The 16,109-nt window shown below is 27.2% G+C and overlaps 5 protein-coding genes across 6 annotated transcripts; 2 read left to right on the forward strand and 3 right to left on the reverse strand.

Moving 5' to 3' along the window:
- Positions 1-227: 227 nt before the first annotated feature.
- On the reverse strand, positions 228-1,851 carry Blos3 (Biogenesis of lysosome-related organelles complex 1, subunit 3). The gene is made up of 4 exons (XM_035081278.1): positions 1,710-1,851; positions 1,571-1,643; positions 1,325-1,453; positions 228-826 (listed from the first exon to the last, which is right to left on the reverse strand). The coding sequence occupies exons 1-4, from the start codon at positions 1,779-1,781 to the stop codon at positions 600-602; spliced, it is 501 nt and encodes a 166-aa protein (XP_034937169.1). The 5' UTR covers positions 1,782-1,851; the 3' UTR covers positions 228-599.
- Positions 1,852-2,060: 209 nt separating this feature from the next.
- Positions 2,061-5,563, reverse strand: LOC118065774 (nuclear exosome regulator NRDE2). Its single transcript, XM_035081271.1, has 4 exons — positions 5,420-5,563; positions 2,695-5,230; positions 2,446-2,621; positions 2,061-2,343 (listed from the first exon to the last, which is right to left on the reverse strand). The coding sequence occupies exons 2-4, from the start codon at positions 5,218-5,220 to the stop codon at positions 2,091-2,093; spliced, it is 2,955 nt and encodes a 984-aa protein (XP_034937162.1). The 5' UTR covers positions 5,221-5,230; positions 5,420-5,563; the 3' UTR covers positions 2,061-2,090.
- Positions 5,564-5,578: 15 nt separating this feature from the next.
- Positions 5,579-7,780, forward strand: GPHR (golgi pH regulator). Its single transcript, XM_035081274.1, has 8 exons — positions 5,579-5,781; positions 5,886-6,049; positions 6,129-6,235; positions 6,366-6,776; positions 6,844-7,025; positions 7,101-7,286; positions 7,398-7,463; positions 7,547-7,780. Exons 1-8 carry the CDS (start codon positions 5,740-5,742, stop codon positions 7,745-7,747), a joined length of 1,359 nt encoding a protein of 452 aa, XP_034937165.1. The 5' UTR covers positions 5,579-5,739; the 3' UTR covers positions 7,748-7,780.
- On the reverse strand, positions 6,079-11,941 carry GCS2alpha (glucosidase 2 subunit alpha). 2 transcript variants are annotated; one of them, XM_035081273.1, is made up of 5 exons: positions 11,387-11,806; positions 11,076-11,165; positions 8,427-10,969; positions 8,229-8,347; positions 6,079-6,659 (listed from the first exon to the last, which is right to left on the reverse strand). In XM_035081273.1, exons 1-4 carry the CDS (start codon positions 11,401-11,403, stop codon positions 8,235-8,237), a joined length of 2,763 nt encoding a protein of 920 aa, XP_034937164.1. In that variant the 5' UTR covers positions 11,404-11,806; the 3' UTR covers positions 6,079-6,659; positions 8,229-8,234. The 2 variants fall into 2 exon arrangements, with proteins under 2 accessions (XP_034937164.1, XP_034937163.1); XM_035081272.1 differs by lacking the exon at positions 6,079-6,659 and adding an exon at positions 11,872-11,941 and having other exon boundaries at positions 7,303-8,347; positions 11,387-11,471.
- Positions 11,942-12,111: 170 nt separating this feature from the next.
- Positions 12,112-15,328, forward strand: UbcE2H (ubiquitin conjugating enzyme E2H). Its single transcript, XM_035081277.1, has 5 exons — positions 12,112-13,157; positions 13,605-13,681; positions 13,766-13,933; positions 14,009-14,137; positions 14,318-15,328. The coding sequence occupies exons 1-5, from the start codon at positions 13,105-13,107 to the stop codon at positions 14,452-14,454; spliced, it is 564 nt and encodes a 187-aa protein (XP_034937168.1). The 5' UTR covers positions 12,112-13,104; the 3' UTR covers positions 14,455-15,328.
- The last annotated feature ends 781 nt before the right edge of the window (positions 15,329-16,109 follow it).

Consider the following 16,109-nt stretch of genomic DNA (forward strand, 5'->3'; position numbering starts at 1 on the left):
CGCAAAATCGTTTCATTAATTTATTGCGATGTTTTATAATATTTAATAAATTTTAATATAATGAACAACAATAATATGTTAGAAATTAATCTGATGTGTGAATGTAAATATAAATATTAAAAACAAACCATTTGGTGATAAAATGTTATATTTAGAATTAATAGAATAAAATAAATGCAACGATCACTTAATAAAAAAAGAAAATGTTATCTTACACAAAAATTAGAATATATACGATAACAAATTATCCATAAATTTATTATGATGCGTAAGATAAAATCAATTTACAAAAGATTCATACATTTAACGGTAACTAAGTCATAATTATGGGTTGTTAGTAAACAGATCTAGCAAAGTGTACTGCCACCAATTAATTGAAATAAATACCAATCCAATTGATGCTCAATAATAACTGCTGAAATGTTTAACATTTAATTAAATTTAATGTCTCGCATCGCTGGCTGACAGCTAATTATATATAGTAAACATAAAATTAAAAATTAGTTAACTTTGTAATAATAATAACTTTAGAAGTAGTATAAAATTATCAAGAATTGTTATACTTGTGATGTTTTGTTATCTTACATATCATTGAGCATTTACGTTCTAATGGTATTAAGAAAATTAGTATCTATAAGTTGGAAAAGACTACTGGATGCTTCATTCCATCGAGCTGATGCATTTCTTAGTTGACAAGCAGCTTCTTGGACAGTGAGTTCACTTTTTACCAACTGCTTATTAATTCCCATAAGCTCTTGGACACCGTTCGTTATGGTATCTTCAGCTACACTAATTACATTGGTTCTTAGTGATTCATTGCACTCATCTATTAAATAAAATTATAATAATAAGTTCTTTTTAATGTCATTATCTACTTGTTGATTATTTTTATTGACTATATTTCTTTATTGGCCCTTAATTAGTATAAGCATAGAAATTTTATATGTGCTAATTTATAAGAAGAGACAAAAGATACTGTTGTTTATTGAATATGGAAATATATTAGTTCAATAGTTTTTTGTATTTATTTTATATTATTTATATAAATAAAAATCAAATTCATTATTGTCAACTCATGTGAATTCTAATTAAGGGCTAAATGAAATTAATTAATATTTGAGAATCTAATATTTTGTAAAAAAAAAGATAATATAATTATGATGTAATGGTAGAAGATATCTTATCATAAGCATTTTAATTGACATTATCTGCATATTGAAATTTATTGCTATTATAATTAACTTATACACTAGATAATTAATGTAATATAATAAAAAAATATAAAAATGAAAATACTTGTTGACAGTTTTTTTTCAAGACTTACATAGTTTTTTATGAAGTAGACTATTATATTTAATAACATTTCTTTTTGAACTTGGTAATCTTGTATCCATGTAAGGAGGACAAGTTGTTACTTCAAATGCTGCACTTGCACTACTCCAGCTTGCACCATCTATGCAAAAAAAAATTTATCAAATAATCTAATTTATTCTGTATAGTTGTAATCTAATTTATGGAATTAATCAATAAGATATTATTCTTTTAAGTTAACAAAAACTTATATTTTTACCATCATCTGATTCGGTTGCTTCTCCAGAAATTATTTTTCCCGCATTATTTTTCATATATTTAAATGTAAAACCCTAAGAAAATATTTGAATTTAATAAAAAACATTTTTACGAATAATATAAATAATTTATTTACATACAATTGGGATTTCTCGAGTTTCTTCGTCAGATTCTGGGGCTTCTCCAGGGATAACAATTGCTTTTGTATTCATTGTTATAAATTAGATAACTATATTCTATTAGATTATCAACATAAACATAAATAATAGTACTCTTTTGACAAGAAACGTCAAGTTCTGTTGCTAGAACTTGAGGTTATGTTGTACATTACATTAGTCAATGATTGAAATCGAATGTGTTTGTGTGTATATCTATATACATTATGTGTGTATATGAGTATATACATAAATTAATAAGAATATGTAATAACTCCAACATTTCAAATAATTTACTTGAATTTTTTTATCATAATTCCTATTTGAACTCATAATATCAATGCAACAATTAATAATATTCCATAATTATCCTCTTAAAATGTCAAGTTCTTCTGGAGTCACGTGCATTCTTAAATTTTTTTCACGAATTATATCCTGAATTTGTGTTAACAATTGTGGAGCAATTTCAGCAGCATCAATATAAATACATCTAGACCATGGGCAGTAGGCAACACTTTCATGATAAATTTCTTCCCCTTTTTTTTCACATAAGTTTTTTTCTCGAAGGAGCAACATATATAATCTCCAGATGATTGGACAACAGCGTAATTCATCGTTACTGTAATAAAAAAGTATTTCATTCTGTTGTAAAATCATTCTTTAGAAATATTACAGATATATTTTATGATGAATGTCATCAATACAAATAACTCAAACATACTTTGAAAGTCTTTTGTGAAAATGGAGCAATTTATTAGTCGCAGCAGACATAGCAATAGGATCATTTATACAAACTGATGTTTGTAGACGTGCTCGACCTGCTAAACATAGAGCAATATTCATCCAAAGTCGATCATTTGTAGGACGAGTACAAATACTCCAATGTGGTAATTCACTCTGCAAGAAATTTAATCGTAAATTAATAAATTGTATTATTGTTACAATAATTATAAATCTAAATTCATTATACCTCAATTCCTGCAAAAACAGAGAGAATGTAGAAATTATTGGGATAACATTCCATAGCTTTATTTAAGTACTCTCTTAATAGACTCAAATTTATCAATGATTTTTCATAAATAAAGTGTAAAAATGCTATTTGGTTTTCATACACTTGCTCTTGAACATGTGGATAATTTGAAAGTTTTGTTAAAGATTTATCATAAATTTCAAAAATTTTTTCCAAGTCTTGACTGTTGATAAAAATAAAATATACATAACATACCACTATGTCACAATAAAAATTAGGAAAGAAAAGTGTTTCTAACGATTCCTCTAAGAGTGATAGATCAGGACTTTCTAATAACTCTTTATAAAATTTAGAAAGATATTTTTCAGTATTTATTATACATTCATTTTGATCTTTTCCATCTGACATTTGAGAGAAAATTTCTAATATTCGCGTCCTATTTAATTCTGTCCAAAACTGTGTGTCCAGTAAAACTTCTAAAAGAGTTCTATACAAACTTAAAAGAGCAACTTGTTCCATTTTATCTACAACATTTTTCACTATATTTCCTTTTGTTTTAATAGCAGTTTCTAAAATATTTACACAATTATCGAAATTTTTCATTTCTCGTTTTATTAATGCATATTCTCGGTAATAATATAAGTTGTTTCGATTTTCTTGTTTCTGTAAAAAATCTTTCAAAATTCCTTTCAGTTTTTTAGAACCTTTATCAATTCGAACCGTACTATTTTTTATCAGTGATAGAATCATTCTTTCAAATCGTAACCACCAAATATATATACTCGATCTATTCTCTGATGATAGACTTTCTGCAACAGTACTAAAAACATTTCGAATAAAGTCTATATAAGATTCCTGTGCTGGATGATATCGAATGTATTGAGGTCCTGATGTGATACTTCCTTCAAGTAATCCTATTGAAAGTGCAATTCTTTTATCATAACCAGCCATTTCACCAGCACACGGATATATGAATGGAATTAAAAATTCAAGAGAATCAAAACTCCAATTAATTGCCTTCATATCTAAATCTTGTAAAGTTTGATGGCGAGTTGGTAACAATGGAATTTTTAAAGCCATTAGAAAATAAATAACCATTTTGAAATTTGATTTTCTACTTAACAAAGGATGGATAAAGTCTGTCACGTCCTCTGGAGAAATAAATCTATGTGAATCTCCAATAAGTTCAAGCTCCTCTTGAGTCACACTCATCCAATGACAGTTCTCTCTTAGCAATTCCACACGAAGCCATAATTGATTTAATGGTAATTTCGATGTTAAAATTACTTCTTCCATATCAATTAGTTTTTTTTCATCAATAGAATTTTTAAAGTAATGATTATTTTTATTTATGCTGAGATTTAAATTTAAATTAAGACGTATTATTTCCCACATTTGTTCCCAGAGTCCTGCTTGTCGTAAAAATATCAAACTATGATAAAGAGTATTCAGTAAACGATCGTCATAAGCTTGGAGATCAGTTCTGGACCATAAATGAAGAGAAGCGAAGCATTTTGAATATAAATTTATCACTTTTGGTACTGTACACATAGCAACGGAAGACCTGGTTGCACTGATTAGTTCTTGCCATAATAAAATATTTCCTGGATCCTTTTCAATCATTGCTTCAATTTCATTTGAATACTGGTCAGCTGGTAGTAGATTATTCATATACTTTAATTTTTCTTTTATTAATTCGTTAGATTGTGCATTTTTTTCTAATGCTTTTTCTACTATAGCTAATTTTCGTTGATATTTTATTGTTTCAGTATTCTTGTCGTGAGATGTTTCAAAGTCATTATCACGATCATTAAAATGAATATATTCCAACCAAAGATCAATATCGTGTGGGTCTTCAGCAAGTTTTTCATTATATTCTTTAATTTTTGATTTTATTTTTTCTTCTGCTGCTTCTGAAATTTTTTGATTAAATTCATCATGATCTGTATTATGAATAATTTTGGTTTTTTGGATAATTGTATTTAGCTTTTTCGATTTTTTCTTATCTGTTATTTTAACGTAATATCGATTAAATATTTCTTTTTTATTGTACATATTTACAATCAAACCAAGAGCAGTTTGTTTTAAATTATATATAGGTCTAACTCTCGAACATAAAGTGTCTACTTTAAAGTTTCCTTTATCTCTAAATGTATCATCATAATATACATCTTTAACAACTAACTCATAGTTTTTTGTAATTTTATGCTTTTCATGTTTTTTTGATTTTTTTAACTTTTTGCGTTTCTTAAAATGTTCTTTCCTATTGTCAGTTTCATTTACAATTGAGCTAGATACTTCTATGATATCATCAGAGTCTTCCTTATTTATTCTAGTTATAAACTCTATTTCATCAGAATCCGATGAATCTGAAGAGATATTTATGGTGGGTGGATGAACAAATTCTGGAAAACTAGAATTGGAAAGCCAACTGGTACTTGGCTGATCGTTAATTGCATTTTCTACTTGTGGAGTTTCTGAAACTTTCTCAACTAATTCCTTTGCGTATGCAGGAAAAAGAGACATTTCAATTCATCTGAAATTAAAATATTATTTCATTAATCATCATTAATAAAAATTTATAATTTATACGTTCAAATCACAAACGTAAATATTTTGAATATTCAATGCTTAACCTAATCGAACTTAAAGTCTTCATGCAATAGATTTATTAGAAATAATTTAATTTTAATAAAACATAAATTGATAATAATTTTAATCATACTTAAGATATAATTTTTTGTTCAAGGTATTCAATTATTTATGGTGGAGTCATAAAAATTTGTTGATAAAGTTGAATTACACGATTGACAGTTGATGAACAGAAACCTTTGTAAACATATATACGTATTTATTGGTTATACGAAATATATTGTGTATTTGTATACTATGGACGATTAAACAGTATATCATTTACACGTTGCACAATATAACTTATCACTATGTAATAATTTGTACAATAATAACAATGAAATAATATTGGTTAACATTTGTAATTGAAGTTCAAAAATTCCAATTAACATGTAAAAAAAAAGAAAATTAAAGATGGGACTTTTAGAGGATACGTGTGTGGTACTTGTAACACAGGTTTGAAGTTTTTTTTTTAATTATCCTACTCCAATTTGATTATGTTTTTTTCTTTTATTAAATATTCAGGTATAATTATCAATACTTTCAACTTTTTGTTACAGATTTTATTTTTTTTCGGAGGATGGGTTTTCTTTGTTAAAAAATTATTCAGAGATTATGAAGTTCATCACCGGCTAGTCCAATTAATTTTTTCAATAACATTTTCGTTGTCCTGCACTATGTTTGAATTAATTATTTTTGAAATCAAAGGAATACTTGATTCTAGGTATTAATAAATACTATTTAACAATTATATGTTTTATATATTTATAATTTTATATGATACTTAAAAAAATTTGTATTAGTTCTAGGTATTTTCATTGGTATGTTGGACTTTATATGTTACTTTTTATGGTCATTGTACTAATACCCTTTTACATAGCACTTTTCATTATAAGAAATATAAGATTTGGTGAGTATACATATGATATTTATATTAAAACATTCCAATGAGCAATAATAAAATAATTATTAGAATACCTAATCGTTTCTCTTTAACTTTATTAGCTTTTTAAATAATCAAAATATTTATATTGTTACAGTAAGACTGAATTTAAGAACACCTTTAACTTTATTTGTATATCTATTCTATTTATATCTTTTTTGGAAAATTGGAGATCCATTTCCAATTTTAAATCCAAAGAAAGGCCTTCTTTCAATAGAACAAGGAGTCAGTAGAATAGGAGTAATTGGAGTAACTGTGATGGCTCTTTTATCTGGATTTGGTGCTGTTAATTATCCGTATTCATCAATGGCTTGCTTCATGAGGCCGGTTTCATGCAGTGATGTACAAGTAATTGAAAAAAGGCTCTTACAAACTATGGATATGATCGTAGCTAAAAAAAAAAGAATAGCATTAGCCAAAAAAAGTGATGTAATGTCCAAAGCAGAGACGAGATCTCGTCTTTGGGGAATGTTATCGCCTTTGACGAGTATGACAGAACATCGAGAAAGTATGTAATAATAATTTTATTTTTATTAAAACAATAAGTGATTATAATTAATTTTATATTATTCAAGATGTTAAGAAACTTCAGCAAGAGGTTGCAGGGCTGGAAGAATTATCTCGTCAATTATTTCTAGAAGCTCATGATATTCAAAATGCCAGGGAACGATTAGAATGGGCTGCAACTTGGCAAGGGAAATATTTCAATTTTCTTGGTTATTTCTTCTCAATTTATTGCTTATGGAAAATATTTATTGTAAGTAAATCAATTAAAATAATTACTTTTATTTATATTTTCAATTATTACTTATATTTTTATCGGTTTGCACAGTCTACCATAAATATTGTGTTTGATCGTGTTGGTAAAAAAGATCCTGTTACACGAGGAATAGAAATTGCAGTTCATTGGATTGGTTTTAATATTAATGTGACTTTCTGGTCACAACATATATCATTTTTTTTAGTCGGCTGTATTGTTGTTACATCAATACGAGGTTTATTACTTACATTAACTAAGGTAAATATAAATTTAGTTCTTGTTCTCAATGACTTTACATCTTTATTTGGTATTATTTATTGTAAGACAATATATATTCTTAATCGTAAACACTATTTCTTGCTTTTCCAGTTCTTTTACGCTATTTCTAGTAGTAAGTCTTCAAATGTTATTGTGCTCATTCTTGCCCAAATAATGGTAATTATAAAAGGAAATTTAATCAATATATATGGAATGTAAATTATGACATCGATATATCTATTGTATTTAAATTATTTCAGGGTATGTATTTCGTTTCATCAGTACTTTTAATGCGAATGAATATGCCAGCAGAATATCGAATAATTGTCACACAAGTGTTGGGAGATCTTCAATTTAGTTTTTATCATCGCTGGTTTGATGTTATATTTTTGGTCTCTGCCTTATCATCAATAGTATTTTTATATTTAGCACATAAACAAGCGCCTAGTGAACGATTATAAACAGTCTATACATTTTTGATATATGAATTTTATACTAAACTTAAAAATAATTACAATAAATGTAAAAATATTCAAATAATTATCGTTTACAAAACTATTGTAGAGGTCATAAAAATGTTTATTTTATTGATACGCTGTAAAATTTTATTTTAAATTAATAACTAGTTAATTAAACAATAAAAAATGTCTCATTAAATCTTTCAGTATGATTGAGAAAGGTTTTCAAATCCTAAAATTTATTATTAATTCACAAGTCTATAAAATTTGATCATGAGTTTTCTTGAATTCTTAATTTTTATATTTTTATGTAATACAAAAAAAATTTATAACTATTTGCCAAATTTTCATTTCATAAAATAGTCAATACATTGAAAAAATGTAATAATAAGAAACAATATCATTTGTAGTAATATGAATAATTAAATTTAAAATTTTCTTTTAATCAATCTATGTCTGAAATCCTAAGGTTGAATTTACTTACCATACTTCATTGTTTCAATTCAATCGACCATTCTTCACCCATATTTACACCAGGTTTACGCAAAGTTAAAACATTATTATTTGAGTTATAATTCAATTCTAGACTTACATTTCCCAAACCTGAAAATTATAAAAATCATTAATTATAAACGTCAATTGTTGATTTTATTTCAAAAGATCATTATTGTGTGCTACTTACTTTCAGAAATGAGATTAGCATGTTTCACTCCTTGAGGAGGATTAGCAATATCCACTCGTTCTAACCAGCTTGTTGTTTGGAAGTTAGCTAGTTTATCAATATATTTAGATGACAATACTTGTCCATTAAATCTTAATTGAAGATAAATATATTTTCCATGACGATATTCGAAACTAGACTCATCATCAATATATAAAGTTCCTGATGCTATTCCTTCCTTATTAGTAATAACAATTAACGTATAGGGATCATTTTTCATAGCAACTGTACTACGACGAAGTCTCATTTTACGAGGTACAATAGTACCACTGCGTTGAAAAACAGGAATTTTATACAAAGTTACTGGAATACGTACTTCTCCAAAATCTTTGTATTCTTCCATAGTTTCTACATCATACCATGAATCTTTGCCTTCTCCAGGGAAATAAATAGTTACCTCTGAAACTGAAGGCTCAAATACCGGTCTAACAAGAATGGAATTTCCAACCAGTAAATGATCATCTATTGTATAAAGTTTCGATTCTGTTGGATAATGTGCCCAAAGAGGTCTTATAACTGGATAACCGGTTATTTCATGCTCTCTAAACAAGGTATACCACAATGGAAGATATGAATATCTTACTCTGATAGCATCTCGTACGATTTTAGTAGTTTCATTATTAAATGTCCAAGGTTCCCGTCGTTTAGTTTCAATATGAGAATGTTGACGGAAGAATGGTAACCAAGCTCCTGCTTGATTCCATCTGGTGAAAAGTTCAGAATCTGGATTCTTAAAGAAACCTCCAACATCAGCTCCACAAAATGATATTCCTGCTACAGCTGAAGATAAACACATTGGGTAGCTAATACGTAAATGTTTCCAATCACCAGTATTATCTCCAGTCCAAATTGCTGCAAATCGTTGAGCTCCGGCAAAGTGTGATCTTGACAATACAAAAGGTCTCAAAGTACCACCAGAACGTTTATATAAAGCATCATATGTAACCGAAATAAATGAAAGTCCATAAATATTATGTATATCACGATGTTCCCATCCTCCATAATGAATGAGATCTTTTGGCATAGTGACTTCGGGACCATTGAATACACTTGGCTCATTCATATCATTCCAGATGTAAACATTATTAGTTGTATCCTTAAATTTATCAAGATCATACTGATTTTTGAAGTATTCTCTTACAGCTGGATTGAGAAAATCGAGATAGGAAGATGATCCTGGCCAACACCAACCTTCATAATCTTTTCCATCAGCATGTTTAACGTAAAATCCATTATTTGTTGCATCATTGTGAATATAATAACCAGGATCACGTTTAATATGTGGATCAATAATTACAACCAATTTCCTTGATTTATTAGTAAGATTTTCAATCATCTCTAAAGGCTTAGGGAATTTAATTGGATCCCAGGTAAAGTATTTTTTACTGTCTGTATACTCAATGTCTAACCACATAACATCCATAGGAATATCATGAACATCAAATTGTTCAGTTATTTGAGCAACGTCTTCTTGATCGTTATAATTCCAACGTGATTGATGATATGCCAAACTGAACATTTGAGGTAAAGGTGCAGTTCCAGTTAATTTGGTATATTGACTGAATGCATCAAGTGGATTTGGTCCCAGTAAAAAGAATACATCTATTACTCCAGACTCAGACATGAAATGAGTGTCTACAGAGGCTTTTTTAGTGTTTCCAGGTACTAAATTGACGATACTGTCAAAAACATTCGTATCTGCACTTGATTGAATATCAACCCAGGTCTCAGCTGCATTATGCCAGAAAACTCCAGATGTACGATCTTTGCTATGAGCATATAGAACAGGGACTGATCCATACAGCGCCATAGGATTAGAAACTTCGTATTCGAAAACATCTAAATTATACAATCTATATGGATCAGTACTTTTAGTTGATTTTAAAGCAAAAAGATCAGCATGTTGTGGAATTCCATAAGCGTGTTCAGCATCGGGAAAACTGAAATCCATAGCTACTGCTTCTGGTCCAAGAGGTTTGGAGTCTTGATGACTCTTAAAATTCTCTTCCCATGCACCTGGATCATTTTCTGCACCATCTCCAGGATATTCAGGTGGTATTTCAACGATATCTGGATTTTCACCATCAGGATTTTTGGGAGTTTTGGTTCGTAAATGCTCAAATCGCATTAAACCTCGGGCGTTCGTTGATATTACAAGCTTTTCATTGGAATATAAATCAACTTTAAATGGATTATAATATAATATTGCCTTGTTTGTAGAAGATTTAACTGTTATATGATCAGTAGTATTCTCAACAACATTTAGCTCCGTAAGTCGAGGTGCATTTTGTAAGGCATAATCAACTTCGTAACGAGGTTTCAATGGATTTTTTTCGTTTATATAAAGTCTAAATGTATTAGCCTCTAAAGCTGACAATTTCAAGACGTAAAATATTCCAGTTTGCTTGTTAAATAATTCTCCGTATAAAATGGAATTATTCTGTAACTGCGTATTCGACAAAAGCTGATAAGGTGTATTACCGGCTTCCATTTTTCGACATCGTCTAAAATTTGATTGAAAAATTATTTTTTACGATATTTTAAAACTACTATCATCATTTAAAAATTTAATTATTAAAAAATTGTTGTATGTAATATTTTAATTATTACCTGCAAAAACTTGATTGTTCACATGTTTTAAAATTATTGCGATCAACGGCGTATACAACAATAAAAATACATGAGAGTTGTATTAATGACCTAAAATGCATAGAATAAATATTATTAAATTTTGTATTAGTGACACGTCATTATCTGATAACATCAGTAAATTATAAAATGAAACAGAAAATGTGTGTATGCTTTATTTTCATGTATAAAATAAATAATTTATTAGCTAATTGTTTTCTAATATGAACTCAAAAGATTGAATAAATTATATTTGGTATTTAAAAAAGTACAAATAAATAATATTGATTTACCTTGTGAACGAAGCCATGTTGACTAGCTTATCTTAGTGCTTTTACAGAATGAATATTTCTTCTCACACGTTTTTTTTCATAGATACTACAAAATCCGATAAATTAATTTAAACGCTATTGCTACGATTATACAAAAATTTTTATTTAACTAACAATATTTTTTATGTTTTTTCATTTAAATCAGAATATACAAAAAAAACATTATAAAATGTATGTAGCCTCATACAGCTACAAAAAATATTTTAGGTTAAGTTGGCCCGGCAACAGAACAAAGGCAATTGGACAAGGGTAAAAGGGCAAATGAGTCAAATATAGTTACACATCACAAAAATCATTCTAATATTATCATAAATATATTCGAAAAAATATCAGTAATATTTTAAATAAATAATGACGTTAATATTATATAATTTTGATTTATTTATAAAATACGTTTGTAAATTTTTAAAACAATAATGTAATTTTTGAAAATCACCGCTCATCACCTGGAGGGCGTTTGATATATTTCCGATAGAGAGATGAAAATCATTTCCGGTCAAATTTGAGAAGGAAGATATGTATACGTAACACATCCATGGACGTACACAAATACATATGTACATTTATTATGTGGCTATACATAGCATGAAAATAGCTACACACATAAATATGTACTTCTCTATCCATGCACATCCATGTGAATTGACGCATGCGTGGTTTATTACGACGAACTTTCCATGAAAGCAAAATTAAAATAGAATCGTCCAATTGAGTACTCTGAATTCTTCTATAAATAATCGATGATTGGATATCACGATTTGACTTAATTTTACTGAATGTAAACCTATTATAAGCAGTGACATTATAAGTGCAAGTTATTGGACAAAGCAATGAGATTAGAGTGAAAAAAGGAGAGGAAAACTACGTCAAATTGACAGATGAGTTGTGTTTTTTTTTGTTTTGTCACGTGTAAACGACTTGAAATTATAACCAAATTAATACAACCTTAATTTTATTACTGTGAAAGTTTGATGGAAATGTTATTAAAAAAACATTGTATCTTAAGTGCCTGGGAAAGAATGACACGCATCTAACGGTGAAGATAATAGAAGTCTTAAATCTACGAGTGCAAAGGGGGGCTTGTTTATTAGATAAAAAAAATACTAGTGAATGTGGACGATTGGTGATGAGTCCTAAATAATGAATTCTAAAACGTTTTCCTAGAATTTAATCATCATATTAGTATAAAGAATAGGTGAAGGTCTTTTTTTTGCACTTATGTATACGTCTTATTATTATTTGTTATATTCATATCACTTTACGTATCTGCTTTACCATCATCTCAACAGCTAATGTTTTTCTTTTAATTGATATTCAGTTAATTAAATTAAATTCAAGATCGTGGCTCATACTTTTGTTAATGTATTTTTATTCGTCTTTACCACGTTTCGTATCAAAACGAATGATCATGGATTACGCTAATTTAATGCTTTAAACTAAGAAGACAGCCCATTTAAAAATATACACTAGAATACTTGGTATACCTATGTATATTTATAAAGCCTTAATAAGTACGTGTAAGGAATAATTAAATAGTGATCAATAAAAAATACTTTTTGACAACTGTCGACTTCAAGAAGGTGAGAAATTTCCATTATTCTACTCTACATTGATTTTGGTCATCCAAAGATATAATTCAACTTTTCGATACATCGATACATCTTAATTCAACAATAAACATGTCGTCTCCAAGTGCAGGCAAACGACGCATGGATACTGATGTTATTAAATTGTATCCTTTTTTAAATCAATGTATGTTCTAAAAATTTAACTGATAAAACCATGCATGCCTTTGGGTACATATATAATTATTCATATCAAGGAGTATTAAAAAAAAAGTAATTTTTATTCAATAAACAAAACATTTTATTTCTCAATGCGTCACTGACGGGTAACAGCTGTTTCTAACCAGCTGATTGCTCTATCTTTTTCTTCCACATACCTTTTGTCCTTTCATTTTCTTTGTCTCTCTTTCTCTCTCTTTGTCTCCCTTTAAATAATATTTACAATTTCTTTTTCTTTGTTTCCTTCACTATGACTATAGTTAATTTTTACTATTATTAAAACAAATGATTCTTCAACAAATAAAAATGAATGATACTGTCATTATGTAATTGTACAATTAAAAAAAATTTATAGAACTATTTACCTTAATAAAAGTTATTGAATATTAATAAAGAATTGAAAGTAAACATGAAGTAACAATCTTGGGAGGACTCAATGAATTCTCTGTTAAATTTTATGGACCTCGAGGAAGTAAGTATTTATAATATTTTTAAAAATATCATTAAAATAATTATTCTATTAATTTAATTGTACTTATCTTTTCTATTTATTTAGCTCCTTATGAAGGAGGTATCTGGAAAGTGCGAGTTCATTTACCTGAACATTATCCATTTAAGTCACCATCAATTGGATTTATGAACAAAGTTTATCATCCAAACATTGATGAAGTATCGGGAACTGTATGTCTTGATGTGATAAATCAAGCATGGACAGCTCTTTACGGTACAATTATTTTAATAATTATTAAATTATATAATTTATGTATTATTAAATTTCTAATATCTACTTTTTTCTCAGACTTATCTAATATTTTTGAGTCTTTCTTACCACAATTATTAACATATCCTAATCCAATTGATCCATTAAATGGAGATGCTGCAGCAATGTATCTTCATAAGCCAGAAGAATATAAGAAAAAAGTAGCAGGTATTTAATTATCAATCAAGTAGATCGATAGCACAAGAAAAAAATTTTGTTAAATTCTCATAAAGTTTCTACTTTAGAAATTTATGATTTAATGAAATTTTTATATGTATATTTTACACATTAAAAGGTTAATTTGTCAAAAATTTAATTAATAATCCGTACAAAATGAATCATGTACAGATTATGTAAGGAAATATGCAACAGAAGAAGCCCTAAAAGATCAAGAAAACGGTGGTAATGGCAATACAGTGTCATCGGAAAGTGAGTCGTCCATGAGTGATTACAGTGAAGATGAGGCACAAGATATGGAGTTGTAACCAAACATTGATCATTTATCATTCTTCCGATACAATATCTTGTGAAATCTGGGTAATTTGGTCATTTAAATGAGCACACAATATGTAAAGTAGATACCAATTGCATTCACGTCTACGACTGTATCTCGTGGTCTGGTGCTATTTAAGAATTCGCAATGATTAATTAAATTAACATTGTCACTCTATTATTCTTGATAATCACTATGATGATCAGTAAATGCCTCATGATTCATTTATCAATCAACTGAATTATTATATATAATCTTATAATTTCAATACACAATGTTCAACATTTTATAAACAATTGGCAATAATTCATTTTATTTTTTAAAGATCAATTTTTCTTATAAAATTACTTTAATAATATTATTTCGCTTTTAATTGAATAATAGTGTTTGATTGGTAAAATTAATGTATGTGGTATTTCAAATTTCTTAAGGTCAAAGTACTAGATGTAATTGCTTAGACAATATACAAAATATAAAAGCGTTATAAATATTCTTCAAAAATGATTAAATCAATAAAAAAATTTTTTTTTATATAAAGCTAACAAAATTTCCACTATATATGCATGATTAATAATTATCACAAAATATATCGAACATTGAGTTAAGTAGACTTTTCATAGATTTGTAAGTATTTCGTGATTATATTTTTAATAATGTCGTATTACGTTAAACGATATTTACAATTATTACAGTTACGTGTTATTCATTAATATCAAACAATTTTTTTGGCAATTATAAATGAATTAAAGAAAACAAAACTACTTATTTTTTGGTACAAGTTTTAAAGTCAATACAAAAACCAAAAATATCTTGACAAATCTATTTTTTAATTTATTGTTATTCAATCAAAACAAACACGTAATAATTAAAAGAAAAAAACAGAAAAAAAACAGAAAATTCTAACTTGTCTTGGAAAAAAATTGTCATTGAAATTAAAAATTTAAATTTTCAGCTGTTTTAAAAACAGTAGATCTCAAAAGAAAAATTATTACTTTACGAAAAAGAAAAAAAAAATAAATATATGAATTTATTATTTAGTTATTGTTATGTTAGAAATTTCGTTTGTATTTTTATGACTAATGAGTACAATTATATTTATTAAAAAAAATAAAAATTATACGGAAATAAATAACTATTTTACCGTTGATAAAGTAAATAATTATTATTCTCATCTTAGAGAAATACATATATGTGCATATTAAAATTATTTTTTACAACAATTACTTAAAAATAAATAATGAATATATGAATAAATATTAAAATAAACGTGTTAACTCGATAGACTATTGAAAAAAGAAAATTATTGGAAATTTTTTGGTACAATAAAATTAGAAAAATACAAAAAAATTCTGTGTATTTATTATTATTTTATTATTATCTATATTAAAATGTACATAACATAAAAATTAGTATTCATAATGCATTATTATCTTCTTTCAATTACTATTATATATTTTTTTTCTGCTTATCATTCTTATTATCTTCCTTCCACTCCGATATTAATAAAAACTATTTAAAAAGCGCGCCAAAAATATAAGTAGCGGTAATTGATTTTTGTACATACAATTTATTTTCTTTAATTTATTTATTTATCTTCTATTACAAAATAGATTGATAAAATGAAACAGGGTCTAACCGATTAAATAA

The sequence above is a fragment of the Chelonus insularis genome, unplaced genomic scaffold (genome assembly GCF_013357705.1).
Source record: "Chelonus insularis isolate UGA/USDA-ARS -01 unplaced genomic scaffold, ASM1335770v1 contig_323_pilon, whole genome shotgun sequence".
Taxonomy (NCBI): Eukaryota; Metazoa; Arthropoda; class Insecta; order Hymenoptera; family Braconidae; genus Chelonus; species Chelonus insularis.